General features: G+C 38.1%; 1 protein-coding gene across 2 annotated transcripts in view; it reads right to left on the bottom strand.

Moving 5' to 3' along the window:
- SEH1H (Transducin/WD40 repeat-like superfamily protein) overlaps positions 1–18,530 on the bottom strand; it is a 346,770-nt gene that overhangs the window by 173,170 nt on the left and 155,070 nt on the right. For both annotated transcript variants that reach the window (XM_089395337.1, XM_089395336.1), the window contains exon 3: positions 1,397–1,497. In XM_089395337.1, coding sequence (XP_089251463.1) covers positions 1,397–1,497 — 101 coding nt within the window. The remainder of the gene's footprint in view (positions 1–1,396; positions 1,498–18,530) is intronic.

The raw sequence follows: 18,530 nt of genomic DNA, 5'->3' as shown, positions 1-18,530 counted from the left end.
TTTATTTTTAACTCTTTTATTTTTTTCTATTCTATTTCACTGTTTTAATATAATATATAGTTTTAAATAATTTCTCCTTTTTATTTTTTTCTATAATTTTCTTTTAATATATATGTATATATTATTCTTTCTTTTTTTCTTCAACTCCTTTTTTTTAATTTCTTTATTTTTTTTTCCGTTTAATGGCTAACGACTTCCTTTTTCTTTTTTTTCCCAAGGCCAAAGGCCCGATGGTGAAATTGGCAAAATGGAGAAACTCCAAACTCTTCTATAGAGGAACGCTTCAATTTCACAACAACAAATTTGACGTAAGGTTGATGGCCAAAGGCCGGATCAAACTGGCTCTGTGCAGTGGATGAACAGCCAAAGGATCGAAGAATTTTGATACTAATGTAACAAACAAATTTCGTATACTCAAAGGAATGCTCTGTACCAATGTAACGAACAAGGTTCGTAGACTCAGAGGAATGCTCTGATACCAATGTACCAAACAAAGTTCGTATACTCAAAAGTTAAATATTCCAAAAGACTTTGAATATGAAGCTCTCCATTGAAGATACAAGAATATATATTAAAATGTATGAAAAAGAATATGATATGATGAGAATATTACAAATGAGGGCCCGCATATATACCTAGGCAAGTGCCCTTTCACGAATGGTCATGTTCTTAGAGACATGCCTCTTCTATACTAATCACTAATTAATCATTTGTTTATTACGATTTTTTTACATTACATATATATATATATATATATATATATATATATTCATAACAGATATATATTACTAGCAAGATAGTTATTCAAACAACATGGCTTCATATAGTAGCAAGAAAAACCTAGTTTTTGTATATCTCAAACTTTGTAGCCCTCAAGAGTATATCGGATCGGAAAACATAATATTGATGTAACTCTTGGCAATATGACTTATGTCACCACCATTTTTCCTAATACAATTAGATATGGTGCTATCATAAGAAAGAGTGCATCACGTCATTTTGCCACCCATTTCTTTTAATAAAAAAAACTATCAAATATGGTAGTATCATAAGAAAGAATGCATCACATCATTTATTTTGATGTTTTTACCCAAAAATAAAATCTTATTCTTGAATTGCTTAAACATTAGATATTGAAAATGAAATATTAAACTCAAAAAGTTCATATCACAACCGAAGAGAGAGATACCACCCCTTTCACAAGAGTAATTCATATATTAATATTTAAAAACAATGTAAAGTACTTGACAAGGCTCCTTTAAAGTGGCACATTCAACTTTTAGATAAACAATTAGTCAACATTAAGTACTTACTAAACTAGGAAAGAGTAAAAAATTTGCTGGCATCTAAAATTAATGGCTAAATTTTAAAAATGCAAGCATGTGTCTACCCTTACCAATTTCAATCCCAACACACAATTACCAAATTGAATATCCAATGCCGCCACTGGTCCATCTTGAAACTTATAACACAACCTCCATTTACATGATTCAGAATCTGTAACATTCATACACATGTAAGAGGCCTTTAGCAAAACACTATACAAAACAATATTGATTCAAGTAATAATAAGCCTACACGAATCAATGTCAATAGATACTCTAACAAATATAACACGTCTACTATTAATCAAACAAGATATCAAAGCAATCTCTCTGTTTTGTTATATGACAATCAATCGAATGTGTATAATATATTACCTTTACAATAATTTAAATGTTTAAAGTTCAGACCATCTTATTAACAAGGGAACAAAAGAATAAAGAAAAAAAAAAACATGAAACCAAAGTTCACTTCAAATACCAACTAAAGCCATACACATAATGGCCATGCAATAAACATTACTACCATTCAACCCACTCCAAAGATGCCGAAGTCCCACACTTTGAGTTGGGATAATCACCAAGAAATGGGGGCTTCCTAAATAACTGTCTCAAACGAGGTTAAGATGTTAGATGCATATGAGGACTTCAAGTAAATCTGGTTTGCTCTAAAGATGCAGTTTTATTTTCCAAATTTGAAGTGAGTTGAAACAAACTATGAGTGCAAAAATGGCTTGTTTAATGGGTTCTATATGAAGCTCGAAAATGAATGTAGAAGTTGGGTCACCTACCATCTCTTGTATATTTCACAGCCATTTAGATAAGCATGCAAAAGTGAACGAAGTCTCCCAATTTAAACAAGTTTACTCTTGCCAATAATAGGTTATGGACTACAGAATTTAGGAGGCTAAAGAAGAGGTCATCAAACCTAAAGTAAGATATCTGAATGTGAATGCTTCAATGGTTTAAAACTTAGATCTCATACAGCAAACAAGTGACAATGAGATGGCTCAAAATTATTTAACTGGAAATTAAGATTTTCTATCTCTATTTTCCATATCTAAATTAAAGCCAAGAGAGGAGTTTTAAAGTATGAGGTTGGAAGTGAAGTTCAGTGCCAAGGTTATTTGGGCTATGGAGTCTTAGGGTGCAATAATTTATATTGTTAAATTCACTTGTTTAGGGCTGTTAGCAGCTATACAAAGCATCTTACAGCCACTAATTAATTCTTGTGATGTAAATTCTAGAACACTTAATTCACTCTAATGCAATGTTGCACGAAATGGGGACGAAACGGGGACGTTTTTTGGATGCGGAAGCGTCATTTTCCAAAAATTTAGGAAGCGAAGCGTCTCGGAAGCGTCTACTATATATATAGATATATATATATTTCATTTATATTAAAAAAACCATCCAAAATACCAAATTAGTTGTAGAAGACATGAAAACATGCATATTTTTACATAAATCAAGATAGATACGGCATCCATTGTACATCAATGATTAGCTATTCCAGCATCAACCATCTACAATCTAGATTCCTCTTCTCTTGTCTAGCCTTTGCCTCTACTTCAATTCTATAGGGATTTTAGTCAACATTGTCTAATTTTGATCAAACAGCTTAATCCAAGCCTTGTAATATGGTAGAAAAAGCTTAACATGCCTGATCAAAGATTTTGACTTGAGTGAAGGGTACATAATTGCTAAGGCCATGACAAAGGAGTTCAACAATCAATAACACCAACACTGGGGTACATATAGGGCTTGTTGCTCTTGATTAAATGCCAATCACATGCCCTCATACATGATATAATCCAATGAAACGCCACAATCCCATTGATCCTGAAAATTGTTAAGTCTGCTGAATTTTGAATGGGATATGAAATTTTATTTTCTCCATATGAAGTCTGATGAGGTTGGAACCACTCTCAAACATCCCGAGTCATTTCATGGTAATGTTAAAAATTTAAGTAAAAGGATGGAAATGAAAGATAAAGGAGAATGTCACTTTTACTTTAAGAATTTAACATTACCATTAGGGAGCATCAAGGGGCACCTTGGGAGTATTTGGAAAGTGTAGTTCCTCACAGAACAGTTCGGAATTTCCAAAAACAAAAAAAGCCTTGCAGAACCGTCCACCTTCTCTCGGATCCGCTCACGATCTGTGGTGGATACACGCCCGAACCTCCATAGATCTGCACCCGATCCTTTCTGGATCTGCAGATCGGGAAATAGGAACCGCGGATCGGGCAGTAGGAGCCGCAGATCGGGCCCCCACGAATCCAATTTTGCAGGAACCGCCAAAAAAAGGAGGAACCGCAGATCCGATTTTCTGATCTGCAGTTCCACCGAAGGATTGGTGGCGGATCTGTACGGGACGTGGATCTGCCTTTGGATCCTTGGGGGGCACGGTTCCTGCAACACTGCTCTAGTGAAGAAGATTCTCAGCAAACTTGTGGGAGAAAAGGCATATAACTGGAAATATTTGAACTATAGAAAATCTCCAATGAAGAAATCACTTTTCACTCAAATATCTTTGCCACTAATTACATCAAGGTTTTAAAGAGACAATTACTCATCAATAAAATCTCACAATCCAGATTAACAATACATAGATTATGTTCTCCACAAAAAGATTAAAATTTGAAAATGTTCTTTCTTTTGTATTCAACAATTTGAGATGTTTTAGATCAATGCTACAAAGCTAAAGAAAATAGAACTAAAGTTTCTCTAACTATTGACAACAACGACAATGAGAGTGGCTCTATTTATATAGAGAAAGCCTCTTACAATAAAATAACATTATTCATGCAAAAATCCTGATTAACAAATAATATTTTGAATAGTCAACCAAGGGGGTCATATTCTTCATGAGAGACTTAGATTCCTCTTCAAGCAGATCAACCCATGGCAAAAATAAAAAAGAGCAAGCTTGAGTGGCAAGTATGAGCTAGAAAGAGAAGAAATCTATGTTGCAAGAAACAGCCCCAAGGTGTTGTACGAGTACTTGAAGCTCCACAAAACGCAGAAACTCACCAAAATAACACTTAAATGTTGCAGCCATACCACAGTGTTTCACGATTTGGAAATGTCGAATGGTATGGCTAGCAGCATTTTAGTGCCATTTCGGGCAATTTCGTCATGTTTCAAAGGAATATTTTGCTTTTCCGACCCCACTCAAGCACCCAATAAGGGAGTGGAGCCTTTCTATGGCCAAAAAAAACTAAATTTGTCATTAAATTTAAATCTAATTCACTCCACAAACTAATTAACCCAATTTTATATGCATTCCAAAAAATAATTATAATTCTCTAGAAACCATAATACCCTCCTTTCTATAAAAACCACTCCATTCACTCATTTCTCACGCATTCTTCAACAAGAGGAGTTTCCTAAAGCAACGTCAAGAATTTTACTTGTGTTTTTGAGCACTGGGAGCAAGCTTCGCTGCATTTCCAACAAGAGAACAATTGTGGGCAGCAAGAAAAGGGTGCAGGCTGCAAATGCTTTTTTTTTGTGAGTGCATTTATTTATTGTATTTACAGCATTCACAGCTTCTGAAAGTGGCATTTCTAGTGTTCCTAGAGCTTCTTAAGCAACCACGCAGCAAGAACACTACCCTCCATGGAAGCATGTTACCAAAGTCCAGCAAATGGGTGCTAGAGTGTAATATCCCCATTTTTGGTTTCCTTTATGATGTAGTTAGGGTGTGTTCACCACTATGCGTCAACGACCCATAGCAGTACACCCCCTTTTTTCACAAAAGAGATTGCGCCTGATCGATGTGTCCCTGTCGTCCAGCTTTCGTCATCAACCTAATTGTCATGTTATAATGTAAACCCATTCTGCATGTATATGATGTAAATAATCTCAGCAGATCTGTGTCATGTATGTAATTGCCTAGGTAAACCTATTTTTTTGGTAACGATCTACATTCCGGGAGGTTTTTTGTCTCACCGATCCATTCTTGGATGATCGGCAGAGTTTTCCTTCAGCCTTACCCCAAAGCCGGAATGAATTTTGTCACCGAGACCTTAGGCAAGTCCTAGTGTTATAGATCGAGTCTATGTAAAAGTGATTTGGGAATAATCCTAACTATTTGGTTGGGTTATTACAAATTGCTTAATCTACTGGATTATATTTGTGTCGCAGAAAGGGTAATCTGTGAGGGTCTATTTCAGATAGGTTTTCCCCCTTGTGATATAAGATATATGAAAATAATGATGTAAAGTGTATGGAAGGTTGGAAAAATAATTTATCATTGATAGCTTACTGTTTTCATTGTCATATTGTTGTTGTCATGAAGTTTTTCTTACTATTGTCCTAAAAACTAATTTCTGAAAATTAAGTACTCTATCATGGAATTGTGATAAAATGCATATTTTTTGTTTCATAAGCTGAGTATCTTTTGAACATTTGTTCACATTGATATCGAATTTCAAGTGGTTTTTGTTCTCTTAGAGCTAAATTGTATCCAGAAGATTTGAAATAAGTTGGTGTTTTAATTATAATATCTTCAACAGTTTATCTTCTAAGTCTTCATCTAATAAAGCGAGCATCTCATTTGGGCAATTGAAGGCTTTAGCAATATAAGTGTTTCCCCATTCTCGAGTCTAACTTCATAAGTTAACTTTGCATAGATAAAATTTACTTCCAAACATAAGCTTGGGTGATAGACAGATAGATCTCCATCCATCTTTTCTTGAGAATCCTGTTTTAATAGTACTTAAAACAGTGACCTTGCAGTCATCAGAGCCACAGCTCTCTGCAGCGCCGGAGGCACCGGGTATGTTAGAAGTTCAGGAGAGGTATCATTAATCACACCTTAGTGTGCTTCTCCTAACCTTCTCTCTACTAATTACTACGAAATCAGGCTCAACACAGAAAGGATTGAAGGATTCACAATCTAAGTAGGCATTTAACTAAAATCAACCAAGATTCCTGCATCTCACATTAAGTTTTAGGATCTGCATTTCATATAAGATAGTCATTCACCTAAGCAGCAGTTGCTAATCGATTACTTGGTCTTCATTTCCCTAGCAAGATCGTTGACTCCATAAGGCACTGGTATTAATCGTTTAAAATCTAATTTAATCCTAAGTCTTGCTGAATCTTAATCAAGTACTTGATCGCCTTGTTGTGTCTCCCGAACTGGTTGGTTCCCAACTAGTTCTTCTTCATTCCATTTTTCCATAGGGTCTACCCCCCTTAGCCTATTGTAGGGAGACAGCTTAAATGGAGAGATTGGGGATCAGGGTGACAGCCCCTGATCTAAGCGTTCTCACGGTGCCTAGACATTTTGTGCGACAACAAGGTGGATTTACAGGGTTTGTGTTAGCGAAGTCACAGGAGCGAGATTACGTCATCGATTGGCCCAGACGGTTCTGGAGGAGTTTTATGGGTGTCGACGGAGTTCGCTTCCTATATTTCATCACCACGATCAGTTCCCAATAGTTCATTCTTGGTTTTGTTGCATTTCGATGATTCCCGTAAAGCGGGTTTATTATCAAACATATTTTAATTAAATATGCTAAAGGTGTTATTTGGAGCATATTATCTCGAGAAACACCTTAGTGTAATAGCTCGTTGGAACAGGGATGAAGAGATCTACAAGATGGGATGATGAAAAGTAACTTTTAGTGGCCAAAGAAATCGTAGCGGCAGATTAATCATTTTTCGAGATTAAAAGTGACTTAAATAAAACAAAATAAAAAGAGTCATTTAGATGAAATAAAATGGAGCTTCTAGAATGAAAATGAAATAATAAAATAAAAGTGCTTCTAAAAGGTTGAAGAGAGATCCATCAAATCATTAAAAGAAGGGAAAGTAAGTCATTGGGACATCTTGGATTTTGAATATTTTTTCTTGGGAAGGTTTTGTGAACTTGGTTTTCAGGTTTAGAGAGCCCTAGGATCAAAACCCTTGGGATTCTTGGTATGTTGAACGAAACCCAACTCAAAACGTCGACAAAGCAAAGATGAAAACTGTGGAATATCCGAATTTAGATTCTAAGAAACCCAACTCACTATTGTAGAGATTTCTGAGTTGGTGAGCAGATCTGGAGCAAATCTATGGATTGGAAGTGGGGATTACCCAAATCTACAATTTGGGTTTCATTTCTGGTGAACCCCTTGGTGAATTCATTCAAAGTTCACAAGTGTGTTTATCGGTTCCAGTTACAGTTTTGGGAGGCCAGGATCAGTATTGCCGCAATTATTTCAGAGGCCGTCACCTCATTTATTTTCCAACTAGTTCAATTGCCAAGTAGTTTCTGCAATTTATTAATGCAATCTCTCCTTAGTATTAAATAAATAAAACTTGTTGGGGTTTACAACATTTTCTTGCCAATTTTTCTGGGTTGCAATTGTATGGTTTATTTAAGCACTAGCAATTTTATCACACGAGTTTATTATGTTTCTAGTAAATTTTCATGGTGTATTCCATTGCGGAAAAATTAAGGGAAAATTTGATCAATTAAATAATTAGGAATATTACAATGGTATCAGAGCAAAAATTGTGGAATGTATTTTCTAGAGTTCGCAGTAATTTATTTGCAATTATCTAGGAATTATAGATAAATTGATAAAAGAAATATTACATAGAGGGTCATAGGAATGCAAGTGCAATTTATGTAAAATTGATAAGACCTTCAAGGGCTCTTACATAAGAGTCAAGGCTCACATTTTTAATCAAGAGATAATGAGTATTGAAATTTGTCTGCATACTAGAAATCCAAAGGTGAGGTCTACATTTAAAAGAGAGTAAGATCATGTTCAAAGGTTGAAAGATCAAAGAAGTAGAATCAATACAGGTGGTGTTGCCTTTTAGGCAACTACCTTCAAAGACACATTTAGATGAGTGCGACATATTGTTGACTTCATGAAATTCCTACTCATCAACCTGAACCAAGTGTTCTACATCCAATAGTTGCATTCCTATGCTCATCAACTCAATCGCATATAGTGGTATATCAATTCCTATCCCTCGTCTTAGATGTGCTAAATGATGTTACATGATACTTCAAACTACAACTAGTGGGGAATATGAGAAAAATGTTGCTCTTACAGTTAAGGACAATGGCAATGGTAAGGTAAAGGGAAGTGGGAGATCAACTTCTATGAAGAACATGAGCAAAGTGAAATGTTTTGCATGTCAGAAGATTGTTCATTATCCTAGCCCAAGAAGAAGAAGACGAAAGAGGAACAAGTAGCAGCAGTAGTAGCACCAACTAAGATTGACGACTTTGCTAAGAAATTTGAGAAAGAGTTTTCTCGTATTGCCTGTATTTCGGATAGTAGTATTGTGATGTATGAGGACAGTGGGTTATGGATAGTGGAGAGTAGAGCATCTAGTCACATGACGAGGATGAGATCATTGTTCCACAGTATTTTATAGACAGGCTCAAACTGCCATGTGAGCTGTGGAGCTAGCACCACACATGCAGTGAACGGTGTTGGATGTGTCAGATTCCAGCTAGAGTCAAGAGGATTTATGGATGTGACAGGGATGTTACTTGTTCCAGGACAAACGATACACTTGCTCTCAATGTCAGCCTTGGAGGAGGATGGATATAGACTCTAGAGTTTTGTTCTGGGATGGGCGAGTGCTTCTATGTTCAGAGGGAGTGACCTTGGATGCAGTAGTAGTGCTCGGCATCAAACAGGGGCAGTCATATAAGTTGATGGGACAACCTATGGGTGGATCTGAGGGAATTTTGGATTCAAGATCAGTGTCAGTGGCTAAGAGGGGACAGGTGGCAACGAAGAGTGATTCTTCTGGTACTATCAGGAGACTCAGTTGGTACAGTACGACATTGATAGATGCTCACAAGTGTGATGGGACTCCTTCGAGCATGGTTGGTTTTAGCAGGCTCTCAGAGCAAGTTTCAGGGCAGGTAGCAAGACAGGCTTCAGGGACAGAGGGAGCTGCTATAGGTGGTAAGATGGGCTTGGAGACAGATCGTCGTGGTGGAGGTGCTATAAGTACCTCCCTCGCTAAGAGGGAGTGTTAAAATTTGTAGCTCGAGTGGTACTTTTGCATTGGCAATGCCTAGCATGCAGAAGTTGTGAAAATTCGGCTAACCCCGAATCCTATTGCAGCAACTGATGTTATTTCTTCTATTTGTTAATTTAATTAAACAAATTATTTGTTGTGTGCTACAACAAATATAGAAATAAATACACTGCAACCTTCACAAAACAAATACTGCGGAAGAAATAAAAAAGTTGGAAGAAATAGATGCACACACACAAAATACACTGTTATTTTTGGACTAAGTCCCCGGAAAAACCCAACTCGGGAAAACCGGTGCAGCAGCTGAGGGTTTTAATATTATGCAATAGTGAAAATATGAGTACAAACTATGGATGCTTAAACTAGCAATCCAAACAGAGAAATAACTGGCAATAATAACTAGTGAGAAAAATTTCTCACTCCACAAGCAATCCAACACTGACCTTAGCTCGAATTGAGTTGCTCCTTACTCCCTTTGCGCAGTCACTGCGTCAACCTACGCAGTTACAACATTCCACAAGCTCGGAACTGCATCTCCTCTCATTGCCCCATCAGTTGTTGTTTGGGAAATTGATACTCTTTGCCTCTGAACCCTCTACCCAGCTTCTGGCTCAAAATCTTGACTTCTCCCCAGCAAAACAGAAATCTCCCAAAGAGGGCTCTGCGCTGCCTCTCTACAATGTACTCACCGGAACTGGAAAAGCTTCCTCCGGCCTCACTATCTTTATCCCTCTCTCACTGCTTCGATCTCAATGAATCACCTCCAGCAACTGAATGTTGCTACACTGGAGATTGATTTCCTAGCAAAATCGAATGCTCAACTAATTTGTTGCCTCTTCTCCAAGCCCCATCGACTTCTTCTTATAATCCTCCGTTGAGACTTCAACGGCCATGATTAAATCTGAATCGCAGGCTAGGATTAACTATAAATGTATCCATATACTTTTCTAGCACATTCTCACCATGACTTAATTAATTTTGATTAAATAATCATACGTCCTAAGTTTAGACTTAGTAAATATTAAAAACTGACTAATAAATCTATTTAAGTCGTTGCTAGGTGAAATTTCCATAAACAATTTCTGGGTTTTGGAGAATACATGTATTCTAGCCTCTCCACCAAATCTCGTGGTTAGAACACATCTGATGCTACAAAAACTAACACTCCCTCATAGCGAGGAATGTGTTCTAGTGTTGCAACCCACCAAAACAACACCTTGTCTCTGCATCATCTCTTGTCACATTGCTGATGTCTAGCTACCGCTGCCCACCAACCACTACATAACTCTAATATGTGTTGCATCTTTGTTGTTGCTAACTCTGTTGAACTGCTACCAACATTGCATCTGCACTGCAACTCCCTCTCCATCTGTTGTTGTTGCAACTGCAACATCTGCAACTGAAAAGCATCCTAAATATTGAACCAATTGTGATCAATGTGATACATCTGTCACCCGAGTATCTGGTTGCTGCTAGTATTTGTGTTGTCACTAAGGCATCTGCGCTGCTATTGACTCTGCACTGTGCCAATTGCACTATTGACATGCAATTAGACTTTGCATCTGTCACTCTGGAATCTGATTGCATCTACTGCCACAGATCCATCCTGCTACCGAAATAGTGTGAGCTCCCGTAGCAAGGCTCTGATTCAAGAGGTGTACCTCCTCAAGAATCTTGCCCATCTGTAGCACTCTAGGGCTACAAATCCAAATCACCCCATTTCACTCATGGGGGTATGCCAACAAATATGGCGAAGTCTTCCTCCAGCCTAGAGGAAATCCTATCGATCTCTGTTGATGCTGCCTGTTGGTCCTGATTCTCCTGTTTGTCCTTCTTCCTGAGAGTACAGTGGGTGTTGTAGTGGCCAAGCTCACCACATCTGAAGCACTTGACCCTCGACAAGTCCTTCTACTTTCGTTGCTCCCCCTATCCTTGTCTGGGACCCTTTGATGCAAGGGCCACATTCTCCTCCACCTTCAGCTACTTTGACCCACTACTACTACCACTGATGGAGCTCTTCACTAAGTCTCGCCTCAACTCCTCCTGCTGCAAATCAGCCCACGTCCTGTCCCACTTTGGCAAGGTTTATCTGCCCAAAATGCTTTGGACGAATACTTGCCACTCCTTGGAGACACTGTTGAGTGCCAACCGTACTAGCTTTGTGGCTTGAGGTGTTGCTCCAACAGCTGACAATTGATCCCGGATCTCCTGAATCCTAGTGAGGTAGGGGTCGATGATCCGGATCTTGGGGGGAGGCCCCCAAAAGCTAAAAGATTGAAATGTATCTTGGGGAGAAGGCCCCCAAGATCTAAAAAAATGAATTGCCAGAAGAAAAAGAGGAGAAGGCCCAGTAAAAAAATAAAACACAAATAAACTTTTTATTAAAACGGAGAATAACTATAAAAGCTACACTGTGGCGGACAAAACTGTCCTTTTAAAAAATGCGACTTGTTACTTATAGTATTTTTCAGTTACAATACCACGGGTCAATTCCATGGGTGAATGAATACCATGGGTGGATGTCACAATACTACGGGTCAATTCCATGGGTGAATGAATACCATGGGTGGATGTCACTTACAATACCATGGGTGGATAAATAGCATTGGTGGATGGGTTGATGCCATTTTCTATTCGGATCAGTCGATGTGTTCCCCTTTCTACATCTCGGTGCATCTCAGCTTCTCCTCCAAGTACATCTTTCGTTGCTCGGAAGTGCCTTGGTATAGCATGGAAAGTGTATCCCACATCTCCTTCGTCGTTCCCTGGCTTGCTATGTCTGACACAATGTGATCTCGAGCACCGTCAAGAATCAACCTCTTCCCCTCGCCATCTCCTTTCGGTATTCCTTCAACTGATCTACATCCCTGGGCAATAGCTACCACTGCATCAATATATGGCTTCAAGCCATGTTCATCCAGAAGGAAGGACATCCTTGCCTTCTAGATGACATAGATGGAATCACCATCCAGCCTGTCTTGATCTCGTGGTCCAGCAGTGGCCATCTCAGCAAAATAAGTCGAAATCCTCCTCTTCTCTTCTACTCAGTTGTTGCTAGGCTCTACGCACTTCCTACTGGACTGAGTAAATCTACTCACAACAACTGTTGATCTACAAGAGAAAATTGAACTTCTGAAGCTATAAGTCCCCTGAGGAAAATTTCCCTCAGTGTGTGCTCTTTCTTCCTCCTGACATTATTTTGCACTAGCAACTGCTGCAAAATACTGCGTCCAGCTAGAGATCTGCTCTGTAAGGAAAATATTGGTTGCTCCCTCTGCCTCTAGTAATCCTCGAACTGGAGAAATCCGATTTCTCTATCGCTCTCTCAGAGAAATCAATTTTTCCTCAAGAGATTGACCCTTCTGCCAAGAAATTGTGTTTCCTCTGAGGGTTTCAAACTGCTGCTTACGCAAAGCTACAAAATGCCTATTCCCTTCAGCTATTCCGCTCTTCGGCTTACAATCTGCCCTCTGATACCATGTGAAAATTCGACTAACCCTGAATCTTATTGTAGCAACTAATGTTGTTTCTTCTATTTGTTAATTTAATTAAACAAATTATTTGTTGTGTGCTACGGCAAATATCGAAACAAATACACTGCAACCTTCACAAAAAAAATATTGTGGAAGGAATAAAAAAATTGGAAAAAATAGATGCACACACACAAAATATACCATTATTTTTGGACTAAGTCCCCGAAAAAACCCAACTCAGGAAAACCAGTGCAGCAGTTGAGGGTTTTAATATTATGCAGTAGTGAAAATCTGAGTACAAATTATGGATGCTTAAACTAGCAATCCAAACAGAGAAATAATTGGCAATAATAACTAGTGAGAAAACTTTCTCACTCCACAGGTGATCCAACACTAACCTCAGCTCGAATTGAGCTGCTCCTTGCTCCCTCTACACAGTCACTGCATCAGCCTATTCAGTTACTGCGTTCCACAAGCTTAGAACTGCGTCTCCTGTCACTGTCTCGTCAGCTGTTGTTTGGGAAACTGATACTTTTTGCCTCCGGACCCTCTTCCCAGCTTATGGCTCGGAATCTCGACTTCTCCCCAAGAGAGCTTTGCCCTACCTCTCTACAATGTACTCACCGGAACTGGAAAATCTTCCTCCGACCTCACTATCTCTGCGCCTCTCTCACTGAATCACCTCCAGCAACTGAATGATGCTACACTGGAGATCAATTTCCTATCAAATGCTCAACTGATTTGGTGCCTCTTCTCCAAGCCCCATCGAATTCTTCTTATTAAATCTTAATAGAGGGCTAGGATTAACTAGAAATCGATCCATGTACTTTCCTAGAACATTCTCACCATGACTTAATTAATTCTGATTAATTAATCATATTTCTTAAGTTTAGACTTAAGAAATATTAAAAATTGACTAATAAATCTAATTGAGTCGTCTCTAGGTGGAATTTCCAAAAACGATTTTTGGGTTTTGGAGAATACATGTATTCTAGCCTCTCCGCCAAATATCGTGGCTAGAACACATCTGATGCTACAAAAACTAACAGAAGTGACCGAGCATATTTCACTCTCTAAGGACTTTATAAAGTGATTTTATAAAGTTAGAGAGTGACTTTTTATATTTAATGACTAGAAAGTGACATTTTATAAAGTGAGTGTAACTTTATAAATTTGGGTCACTTAATGATTTACTGGGCCAAATATGATATTAAGTTAGGACCGTTGATCTTGAGATGGCCAGATTGAATTTCATCCATTGAGATCTAAGGTTAGGGATTTCAGTCATTAATGAGAAATAAAAGGAGAAAGAGAGAGTGAAGAGGCACACCATTCTTCGTGAGATTTGGAGAAGATGCGAAAGAGAGCCAAGGAGAGAAGTTCAGCAAGAGGAGTTGAGCTGAAGAGAAAGAGAGACCATTTCATACAACCATTGAGATAGGGAATGAATCTGTAGGACCAACATGAAAATCGAGGCAGGTACAACACAAATTTCGAGGTGTTGTTCAACATTTAATGCACAGCAAGCAACACAAATATCAAAGGTTGGTACTATTGACCATGTACATGTCAACAGTCCAAGAAGGAGAGTATAAAGCAATGGAATAAAAATTTTGAGTCAATATTATCATTGTAATCCCAAATTTTGCTTTTGTATTGTAAAAATTACTCTAGTATGACTATTAACCCATGTAGCAACACCTAGGTAAGCCTATGATTCTTCTCAAAGGGTTTCACTCTATGGGAGTTTTTTAACCTCCCCAAATTATCTGTGTTTGTAAACACAGATAATGGCAGAGTCTTCCTCCCAAATATACCCCAAATCTAGGGTAGAGCTCATTGACAAGGTCTTACGTGAGTCCTAGTGTTATCGAGTCTATGTATTTTATCATACTAAATCATGTGTCTTGAGTCGCAGAATTTGGTTGAGTCTTAAGACTTTGTGTCTATGTGTAATTTCCTTTTCTAAGGGTTGAATTTGTAATATCTTGATGTAAAAGTGTTATCTAGGAATATTTTTGGTGAATGGTTCCTCATAATTAGAACACTATTACCAAAATATTATTTAGATACATTTAGAGGGTGGTAAAAATATTTAATCCCCTCTTGAGTCTTATAATTTTATTTTCTAGCAAAAATAAAATAAAGAAAAAAAATTAGCTAGAAATTGTCTAAAAAACTAAAACGAATGGAAAAATTAATTACCCTCCAAGTGGAAAAATCATTCAAAAATTATTTGAGGCTATTTTCAAAGGAAAATATTCAAGTCAAAAAATAAAAGCCTCATTTCCAAGGCAAAAGGACCCAGTCCAGAAATTTGTTGGGCCAGAGAAGACTATTTCCCAACAAATCAAAATTTTTAGACCAAGCAGTTGAATATTTTGCACATGTAGCGATAATTCTATTATATGAAGGTCCCAGAAGTCAAATTTTAACCCTCCAACACAGCGAACAAGGAAAAAGGAAATTTTTTGGAGATTTTTTCGACAAGGATCCAGCCATGGATCGATACAACTAGCCGCTATTTCCACTTGGAGGGGTTAATCCCTCTCATTTTCTATATAAGGAAGCTTTCAAGCTCCTCATTGTAGCTTCATCTGACGAAAAAAATTGTACTAAGCTAAGCTCTGCTAGAATATTTTTAATAAAGTCATTGGGGTTGCAATTCAAGGTGTCTCTCTCTTGACGATTCATCGTATCCGTTGAATGGGTTTAATGCTCTAATTTTGTTCTTTAACTTGATATTATTGTTTCATAGCCAGTTGTTGGATTAACTATTAGCACAAGTGTATTGCTTTAGGTATTGGGCTAGAGTCAACACATTGAAGTTGGCAAATCTAGCATGTATCTATAGATCTCTAGTCTATTTGTGTGAATCGAACCCCTTTGAAACTAATAATGTATCTTTCGAGTGTGTAGAGTTCTTTAGGTAATTCAGCGCTTGGAGAAAACTCCAAGTTCACAGACTTTGAGGTGACCACATCTTGTTTGGACCTCGAGCTTATCTAACGATTTATTGTGCAGGGTCTTGGCTTGTACATAAAATACAAATTATTTCTATTTTCAAAATCTACTTGGGCTAAAAGGATTTTTTTGCTAACTAGAGCTTGATTTTAATTGTGAATAGTGTAAATAATTTTCTAACCCTTGTATATTAATTTTCCCTTTGTAAATAATATTTTTGGGGTTCTTGTTTTAGAATTTTCTAGATCTTGTGGTTGGGCTCTATTTATTTGATTTAGCTCAAAGATTTCAAAGACAAATTTGAAGTTAGAATCTTGAAACCCTCACCTAGCCTAGACGGTTAGGGTTTGGGCCTAGATTCACCCAAGCAAGAGTCGTCCAGCCCAAAGAAGGAAGTTGTTCAACCTTTGGAGGTGGATTTGGGGTCTAGAGACCCTAAGCTACAAGACCTAAGTGCCAGAATTTCAACGCCTAGTCTCTTTGTGGGAGTCGCTCGCCTTAGAAGGATTATTTCCTGCATAAAATAGGGTTTTCTTAACATCTGAAGTGGTTTTGCAAGTGGTCTCCTTGAGGTTAGGATCATTTTCGGGCTTGAAATTGACAAATTCTGTTTGCAGGAGGTGGCCACAGGGGTTTTGAGGGCACTAGGCCTTAGCCACAACCCTAATTGGCTCATTTTACCCTAGTCACAGGCCTATTTGGCCTTTGGGGCTAAGTCGTCGGCCTAATTAGGCCTTAAAGACCTAGCCGCAACCCTAGAGCGGCCTAATTTCATCTTTGCAATTGATTTTGAGGGCTAATAATTTGTTTTGCAGGCCTGAAGTGATTTTTGGCAAGGGTTTGGAGTGGTCTATCATTGTATTTTTGTCATTGATCCATGAAATTTTGAGTTTATTGGCTAACTATTGGTTTTGCAGGGTCAATATCAAATTTTGAAGGGGTTTTGTGGGCCAAATTAACCTTCTAGCCCTAGCCGCTAGGCATAGGGCCACTTTCCCACTTGGCCGCTAGCTTTGGGAGACCTTCTAAGCCTAGCCGCATACAATCTAAGGTCTGATCTATTGGTTTTCAAGCTAATCTTTGTGGTTGCAGGTGTTAGGAAAGCCCTCATCATATTTTGAATCAAATCATTCATCTTTGGTGGCTCACTTGGCATACTTGTCATTAGAACTAGGCCTCTTGGCCTCAAGGGTTTGCTCTTCCCTCCTCTTCATTCTCTTTTTACTATCATAAAAAATATCAGATCTGAAATTGAACATAACAGTGGTATATCATTCAAGATCTAAGCCTAAAACTAATCACAATAAGCTTAAGAACACCTAAAAGACATCATACATTAATTGTGAAGGCTTAAATCATTGTTCTAGTTGATTGTTCATGACAGTCTTGCATATTTCTGAGGTCTGATATAATTGCTACAGCAGTGTAATCTCTGAAGTTTGGCCCTAAAAATAAGTCAAGATATGTTAGGATATTCCGACACATAGGAAATAGTTAAGTATAACTTGGTCTAGTATAGAGTTAGGTAAAGTGTGTTTCTTTACTATGTACATTTTGTAACTTACAATCCGACGGTCATGATATGTAGTGATCCGACGGTTCATTCTCTCCTCGGTATTATCGACACTTGATCCGTGGCTTAACACCCGATTGGTCCATGATCTCTATTTAAAGAGCATGGAGGGTCATTTGTAGGTTAACCGTCCATGAGAGAAGCTTATGTAAATTTTCATTCTTTTATTAATAAATTCCCTGAAGTGGTCGCGTTGGCTCAGGCCGTGGACTGTTTCCCTCTTTGAGGGTTTTAACCACGTCAAAAGTACTAGTGTATTGATCTGTGATCTGTTTGTGAGCGGTGTCCTTTGGTGTTCTGTCTGACGAACTTACCCTGTAAATTCCTACATGGTATCAGAGCTATTTGAGGGCCGCATCCGTTGGTGATCCAAATCTGAAGCCGGTAGAACTGCAACCGACTACCGTTTCCTAGATCTACTGTTTCTGACTGCTTTCGGGCCGAGAGGACTGCTCTGTTGTGTTGGGAGCATCTGTTCCAATGAGGAACCCCTTTTGTTTCACTCGAAAAAATTTCTGGTAGCCCTAGCTGCGTCATTTTTAAGATTTGGAGGTATACAGTGTTTATTTGCAGTTTACAGTGATTTTCTCTCTGTTTATTTCGGTTTCGGTTTATTTAGCCTTTTTTATTACCGGATCTATACCTTTCATTTCTGCGTATGCTCTTTGCCCCGTGACTCTGTGCGATCTGGGCAAATCAAAAACAGAAATGAAGGATTTTTCTCATGCGTATGCTCTTTTCCGCTGCGCCTTAGTGTGATCTTGGAAAATCAGAAACATTGAGGAAAATATTTAGTTTCCGGCTAAAGCTAACTTCGAGCCGCAAGATTCGTTTTTTTTGTATGTCCGTGTTGGGTTTTGTGTTTTTTGTTTTGTAGGGAAAAAGAGTTTTCTCAAAGCAAGCACGCAACCCAAAGCTTCAACCCCCCTCTCTCTCTATCTCTCTCTCTCTCTCTCTCTCAAACTTTTTGTATAGCTCACTTAGTCCAAAGCTAATTTATGAGAGTAGAGGTCTTGAGTTCAAGTCTCCTTTTGTGGGGGCGGATTTTTTCATTTCCGCACATTCCCACACTTCGTCGGCATCTTCATCAAATTTTCTTCAAAAAGCCATAACTTCTTCATCCGGAAGCCATTTTCAGAACCGTTTTTTTTTAAACAGCCTAATTTTTTGAGATCTTTCCATTGG

Source organism: Pinus tabuliformis, chromosome 1_2, assembly GCF_031772625.1.
Source record: "Pinus tabuliformis cultivar Carrire ecotype Pingquan chromosome 1_2, CPIR1, whole genome shotgun sequence".
NCBI classification, from domain to species: Eukaryota; Viridiplantae; Streptophyta; class Pinopsida; order Pinales; family Pinaceae; genus Pinus; species Pinus tabuliformis.
The sequence above is the reverse complement of the archived record's forward strand: the minus strand, read 5'-3'. Positions and strand labels throughout refer to the sequence as shown.